Source organism: Lissotriton vulgaris, chromosome 6 (assembly GCF_964263255.1).
Source record: "Lissotriton vulgaris chromosome 6, aLisVul1.2, whole genome shotgun sequence".
Lineage (NCBI taxonomy): Eukaryota > Metazoa > Chordata > Amphibia > Caudata > Salamandridae > Lissotriton > Lissotriton vulgaris.
The window spans coordinates 503036758-503044322 of NC_141694.1; the positions used below are offsets into that span (position 1 = coordinate 503036758).

The 7565-nt window shown below is 44.7% G+C and overlaps 1 protein-coding gene across 1 annotated transcript in view; it reads right to left on the reverse strand.

Annotated features, from left to right (window-relative positions):
• The window catches only part of LOC147707494 (CD109 antigen-like), a 502391-nt gene extending 495043 nt beyond the window's left edge, over nucleotides 1–7348 (reverse strand). The window contains exon 1 of the mRNA XM_086926510.1: nucleotides 7255–7348. Coding sequence (XP_086782636.1) covers nucleotides 7255–7331 — 77 coding nt within the window. The 5' untranslated portion in view covers nucleotides 7332–7348. The remainder of the gene's footprint in view (nucleotides 1–7254) is intronic.
• Between the last annotated feature and the right edge of the window lie 217 nt (nucleotides 7349–7565).

A 7565-nucleotide genomic window follows, 5' to 3' on the forward strand; every position in this document is an offset into this window, starting at 1 on the left:
ACCCCTACCACCCCATAAAACTATCTTGAAACCCCACCAAGACTGAAGACTACTACAAACCAATCCCAGGCACTGCCCCAGCCCCACTTACCTGTCCATGTCTGCTTACCGATTCTCCTCTTTCCCCGTCCATCCCGATCACTAGAATGCATTTGCCTGAACCATGCATGTGCATGGTTAAGGCAAAGTCGTTGTTCGGGCAAGCATGGTTACACTTGCGGGCTTCCGGAATTCGTGGCTCTGGCCTCATTGTTCCAGATGTTTCCCACCATCCAAGCCATTCTTATAGATTTGGGGGCCTGAAATAACCTGAATTGACGCACTTGTAAGAGTGTGATAGTTAGTAGTTGTGATGCTACTAATATTGGCAGCGCAGAAAGGGTCAATGTGTGTTACTAGCTGCAGTGCCCTCCTGACGGGAGTTTTGGCACTTTTTTTTTTTACAAATCAAGCACTGAGTGGATCCCACCACCCAGGGTGAGCAGGAAGTTACCAGCATGCATGTTGTGCCTGCCACAGAGCCATCTTTGGGAATTAGCTGCTGAATTTCTAATGCCCTTTTCCTGGCCCCCTATTTCTTCACTACACTCACACTTACTATCAACGAACTCAAAAGTGTCAGTGTTACCGGAGAGCCATCAAGACAGATCGAGAACGGAGCATTTCTCTTGTGTGCTGGACACGCTGACTCATGTCATGCTTCGTTCATACCAGGTCGGGCTATTGGTAAGCGAGAGGTGTTGACTAAATCCCGTTTTGGTACAATCGTGCACCTTATCAGACTGGTTATTCTTAGAATCCCCAAAAGCAAAAATCACCCTGATATGCCTCCGCAGAAGGAAATTGGTTCTTCGAGGGAAATGGAAAAGGTTAAAACACAGGTTAAGGCAAACATATGCACCTCTCTCATTATCCCCATACACAAAGGACTCCAGCATTTACAAAATTCAAAATCTTCCGTATCTACAAAACAATAAAAAAAATCACAATGTTAAGTTGTTAAACATGTACAATGTTAATTTCATAATGGCAACTACAACCTCCAATGGCTTCCCAATAGCTGTTCTGATCTTTTTGTAGCCCCCAGATATCCCTTTTGTACCCCACTACCCACTCCTCTGTGTGTGGATCTGGTTGGTACTAACCCATACAGGAACAGGCACATTCACCAGTCTGTGTGCTTGTTAGAACTTCACTTGATCCAGTAGTTGCAGGTGGCCCTGCCAGTGCTCATTTTTAGAGACCAGTGCTTATTTTTTCTCAACAATGTTTGATCCAGAGCAAGAGAGAAAACGCAAATGGGGAAGAGAAGGAGGAAATGAAAGGCGGAAAACATTGACAAAGAGAGAAAGCAGGAATTAAAAAGAGCCTGCAAGAGTGAGATGAAGTGGCATTTGGCACCTAAACTTCTATAGCACCAGTCAAGGCCACCAAGCAAAACGTTGATCCTGGCTCTTGTTCTTTTATAAATTAGGTACTGAGCAATTGGCCACGAGAAGACACTAATCTACCTGCAGTGCCGTATGGTCACTCATCCTCATTAAAGCGGCATCCGTGACATGAAAAGCATCCACATTGATTTGAATTTTAGTGTCAAAGAACTTGGTCAATTGGGTACATAAATTAAAAGACAGTTTTAAAGGCTGAAGCATGGCTTCTAGGTGCATAACCATTTTGATGATTTTAAATATGTCCCATTCTTGTTTTGTGACACGTCAATCTGATCTTTAACAAATTAGATATTGCATCAGAGTTGTGCCAAAAAAGTGATGCAACCCCAGCGCTAGATCTAGGCCTCCACTTATACAATTATTTATTAAAACTCTGCCAGTAAAAAATGGCAACAAGGAGAAAAGTGGCAACATATCTGTTCTGCTTAATTGGTTGAAAGTCTGCATTTTAAAATATGGTATGAGGTTAAGGCACCTGCTGCATAGATCTTTATGTACCCAGTAAATCTCAGGAAATAATAATGATGGTAAAATAACTCTGGGGGTTAATGCACTTGCTGGAGAGACAGATGTGTTATCTAGTCCTAGTTTTGAATCCAAGTAGTATATAGGATCAATATGTCTCCCGCAAAGCATATTATGTGTCACACAGATGATGGGCTTTTATTTTATGTAGATGGGTAAGTGGGTTATTCCTTTATCACAGAGAGCCTTTAGTTACTTGCAGTTCATACATTGTAATTCTTTTAATATAGCACAGTGAACTGAGAAGGAAAGGACATGTCACTCCAACACCTTGTAACCCTCACTATCTTATGTAACACATCCTGTAAATTGATTTACACACATAGGATTTATTGTCAATTTAAAATGTGTATGTGTGATGTAATTGCTCCAATGCCCTGGATTGGGTTGAGTAGCACTAAGAAAGATATAAGACAAAATAGTGATATTTTAAATGTCATTTGTGGAACTATTAGGCCAGACCAACCCATCTGACACACAATGTAATGCAAGATGTGTGCTTAGACTATGTCTGATACTAATTGTCCCTATTTTCAGGAGCGAGGTTCAACTGCTCAAAATAAACATTTCAACAAAATATTAGCCTTTGAGTTTCTGAATTGTAGTGTGAAACTGTCCAATATGGTAGGGCTGGGAATGAGGAGGGGCAGAATGCAGACAACAATCATCAAACAACTGCTCTTCCTTTGTCCTGGAAGTGCAGACTGCAGGCAACGCTGGTGGCGAGGGCGAGGTGAGAAAAAATTCCTGGATGTGTGCAGTACAACAGGTGAGGTGCAAGGCCATTGTAGGTAGTGCTTTGATGTGCCAATGGCATTGCGAAGGCAGAATAGAGAGGGGAAATTATTTTGTCTATTCGTCCTGCCCACCCTTGTCCTCCATGTCTCCCCCACTACAAAATATAGGGTGCATTTATCCCCTGCGTCCCCCATTCTTCCTACGCCCATGAATTTGTGTGATCGGTATTGAGGATGATCACAGGTTTGATAGAGTCTATCATGAAGTGAGTAGCCTGTAGCTGGCAAATGGTGGGATACATTAGGTGTGCTGAACAGGGAAAGTCAATTACTCAATTTTACTGGCTTTCTATTGAGAGAGGTCAGCGGGGCCTGGAAGAATAGTAGTGATGCAATAAAGCCCAGGGATTTTTGAAGCAATAGGAACAGTCCAGCCAGAAGTGCAAGGCAAGGTCCTCCCTGAACTGCAACTTAACCGCATCGCTGCGGCGGCTTTTCCCGCTGTGCACGGCGCTTTTGTAAATACCGCGTTACATGACGAGCTCAGCTCCTCATGAGCGCACAGCAGGTAAGCCTCATGACGAGCTGAGCTCGTCATCACCACGGAAGGGGTTAAGACCTGATCGGGGCTCTGCAGTTGGGTGTAGCTTGGATCCAGTGGCACAGTGAGCATGGGACTCATGTTTGGGCATAGTCTTAGCCACTTAGGGCGTTAGAGCATTCACATTCCAGGTGATAAGAGGAATGCTTGCAATAATCCTAACCACTGTCAATTACTCAGGATAGCATTCCAACCGATAGCTGCAGAGTATTGATTCCTGATGGCAGGATTACAGTTGGAAGAATGACTTCCCAGTACTGATCATAAGCGATTTGCCCAATAATGATAACTGATACACATCTTTCCTGGTTATTTTGATGCAGACGTTTGGTAGAGCCAGCGGCTGTTACACCATCTCCTATGCTTCTATGTTCGGAAGCTTTCAAACGTCTGGGGTAGGTTGGAGCCTCCATAAAACCACAAGGATCTACAATGAAGAGTTCCGTTTGTTTGAATTGGATTGCATGTATTTTCCAAAAGCAATCTGGCCCATCGGTTTATAGACCAGCACCTGTAATCAGTTATTCACAATGTTATCTGGTCTAGTGGGAGGACCATGGGTATTCAGAATCTGTGCTGAGGACAGTTGGGGGTGTTTAGAATTTAAGGGCCAGATGTATGTAATCCCAGATTACCGATTCTTAAATACCGAATCATACCGATTCGGTATTTAAGAACTGGCAATCGGGATGTAGGTATTTTTACCGATTCAATTACCGAATTGGTAAGATTTGGTAATTACCGAATCGGTATTTACCGATTTTGTAATTGCCATTGATTCCTATGGGCATTGAGGCCCACAGGAATCAATGTCAATTACCGAATCGGTAAATACCGATTCGGTAAAATTACCAAATTTACAAGGGGGACAGGGTGTCACTTTGACACCCTGTTGCACCCCTGATTCTGGCTAGTGTGCAATGTGACACACATACATGCCCTTAGGGCATGTATGTGTGCAGCATGGCACTGGTGTACATGCACAGATGTGCATGTACACAGAAATTCATTATTTACCACCAAGTATTATTTGGTGGTAAATAAAGCATTCCTAAGGGCCTGTGGCACTGTTTTCAGTGCCACCTACATCTTGATTTTCAGAATCTGTAAATTTACTGAGTCGGTATTTTACCAAACCGGTAAATATACTAAATCTGTAACTTTACCAATTCTGTAAAGTCAGGATCCCTACATCTCAATATCCAAATTCCGGTCGGTAACGGCCGAAATCGGCCGTTACCGACCGGTATTTGGCGACCTATATCTGGCCCTAAGTTTTTTATATGCCGTATTTTTATTATTACTTCTGTGACTAGAAATAGAATCACTATTGGTAGCATGTTCACAATACCCAAGGAAATTCATTTTGCAAGGTAATTTATTGACTTGCAGCTTGCACGAAAGGCATGCAACTGTGGTGGAGTATCTCACGCCCAGATTCCTATCATTATTCTTCCATTCATGCGAAACCATACAGGCCACAGGGCTCTGAGGTACGTGAGTACCTCACCTAGTCCGCGTTTTTATTTTCTGTCTGCTACTGGGTCCAGTTATGATTTTGGAACTACAAGTGCCACAAAAGGCAAAGAAAAGTAAAGGAACGTATACTGCGTGCACGAGCAGAATGGGCTATAGGCAGACTCACTTTATAATAATGCAGCCTCTCTCAGGTCTCAGCAGTTGGGAGTGTATATACTGCCTGCAATTGCCCCGCCTACTAACTTTAGGACTTCCGCCCCCTACTCTGTAAACCAGTGTGAACGCTTCCAAATCAAACTCTGTTATGGGAGCTGTGCTGTGCTAGGGGCCAGATGTAATACCCGTTTTGCATGCGCAAACAGGTGTGTGAATCCGTTTGCTGATGTAAAATCATATTGGGCCATGTACATAGCCTCTTTAGTGAGTCACAATTTGTTTACGACTCGCTAAATAGGTTTTGCAACTCTATATTTGGAAGGGGCGTTCCTTTCCAAATAACAAGCCTCAAAACAATGTACTAATGTTTTGCGACCGCAATCGCAGCTGCAAAAAACACTCACAAATACCGTAGGTGGTAATGCATTGCGAAAAAATAATTTTGCATGCCTATGCAAAGGGGAAGGGATCCCCTGGGGACCCTTTCCCCTTTGCAAACGCATGCAAAATATTTTTTCAAGGCAGGCAGTGGTCCCAGGGACTACTGCCTGCCCTCATAAAATGAAAAGAAAAAGTTTCAGTTTTCTTTTTTTTTTAATGCACTCCGTTTTCCTTTAAGGAAAACAGGCTGCATTTGAAAAAACAGAAGCTGCTTGATTCAAAAGCAGCCCCAGACATGGTGGTCCGCTGAGCCCAGAAGGCCACCATCCCTGGGAGGGCTGGCATTCACAATGAGCCTCGCAATTTGCGACCCCATTGGGAATCGCAAAACAGCGTAAACATACTGTTGTACATTTAATTTAACGCCTCGCTATTTGCGACTTGCAATGTGTCACGAATTGCGAGGTGCTAAATGAAAGGGTCGTATATCTGGCCCTAGGTGCGTACACCACTGATTCATAAGGGGATCCAGGTGGAGGGGGGGAGAAAAAGGGCCCACCCGGGAGGACAGACCTTCCTCTGTCCGACCAGGTGGCTTACCGGTTTAGCCCTCGCTCTCTCTCATTCTGATCATCATTTCTGGGTCCCCTCCGTGTCACGTCTTGGGCTGTTGCCCCCCAGGGGAACTGAGCTCGCACATGAAGGTGAAAACTCAAGGTCTTCCGCCTCGACCCGATTGCCAGAGGAGGCCTTCCTACACCAGCCTCTGAAAGCCACAGCTTTGAATGGCTAGGGTTAGGGTGCCTCTCCGGGTTATCTACTTCTCGGGCATGCCCTGCAACCACAGCCCCCGCTGCTCAGGGCCGCGGGGCCTAGCTCTACCTGTAGATCTCCACTCAGCTCATCTACGGCCACAAGGGTACCACGGCGCCCAGCACGAAAAGCCAAGACAGAAACCTTCTCCTATTGCTGCAGGGAGTCAGGTTCACTGGGTCTGCGTCAGTACTGTCCACCTGCAAACCCTTGAGCAGAATGATGCAGGCCACGAAGAGCGTCCGCCAGCTTGCCCAAGCCCTGGTTTGTCCCGTTGGAAAAAAACAAAAGAATCAAGCCGGCAACTGCCAGAATACAAAGTAAACAAGCACTGACAAAGGCAATAGGTCTGGCGTTCATCACCAACCATTAGGCTTTGTCAATGCCTGTCCTCTTTTGTCTTGGTTTTTGCAATACTTTTTGAACGTGAAAGCTGCAGACCTCTCATCAATCTAAGAAAACTGGCTGATGGCAAAAATATAAATTTTAGTTTCAAAAAGCACATATTTCTGTAGTAGACCTTGGCACTTAAGAAAACGTTTACGGTGAGGACGTGCTCTAAATTAGATTAGCTGAATTGGGCTGCCCCACGGCCCCATGCTATAGGCTACAGTGGAGAGTAGGGTATGAATGACCCAATAACAGACCAATGGATGAGTAAGGCCGGTTGAAACCCCAATTAGGTATAATATGCATATCATTTTAGTAAAATCAAAAGTTCGTGGCTACGCCGGACCTAAAAAAACACAGATGAGTTATGTATCCATCAGCACGACATATTTTAGAGCTTTCCCTAACACGTGAGAAGCTAAACAATCTTTTTATACAGCATTCACCCCAAGTACTGAGACTGGAGGAAGGCTACTGTAGGTGTGAGACAGAAGAGTGCGATTTCTGTTAGCTGCTGCGCTGGCTTCTTTCTGACAACGAGAGTAATAGTATTGCTAAACCGTTAACTTTAAAGAAAGCTGTAAAATGATAATACTCACGTTTGAATGTTATAAAGATAGCTCATGCATGGATGCGTGTGGTCCTACGGCTTAAACATGGCAAGGGGGGGTTAAGCATACGTGATGTGAACAAGAAAACAACAGAGCAGACAGGAGCTTACCAGGAAGTGCAGGCCTGAACAAGGACCATGAACAGGAGGCAATGCTTCACAGAGTCGGCCCATGGCTGATGCATCATGTTACGCTCTGAGGAGCTTGTCGGGGAATGAAAACGCGGTGCATTCCAGGAAGCCTTTTATATCCTTCATTCTGCGCGCCCTGCCCTCAGGGGGCTGGCAGGAAGGGAGTAATGGACCTCACATTACGTGGGATGTAATCAGACTGAATGGGAAATTCGCGTCTTGTGCAATGTATTTACTTTGTCTACTACTGCCCTAACATCCTCGAGGCTAAACGTGTCCCGCCCAGGTAC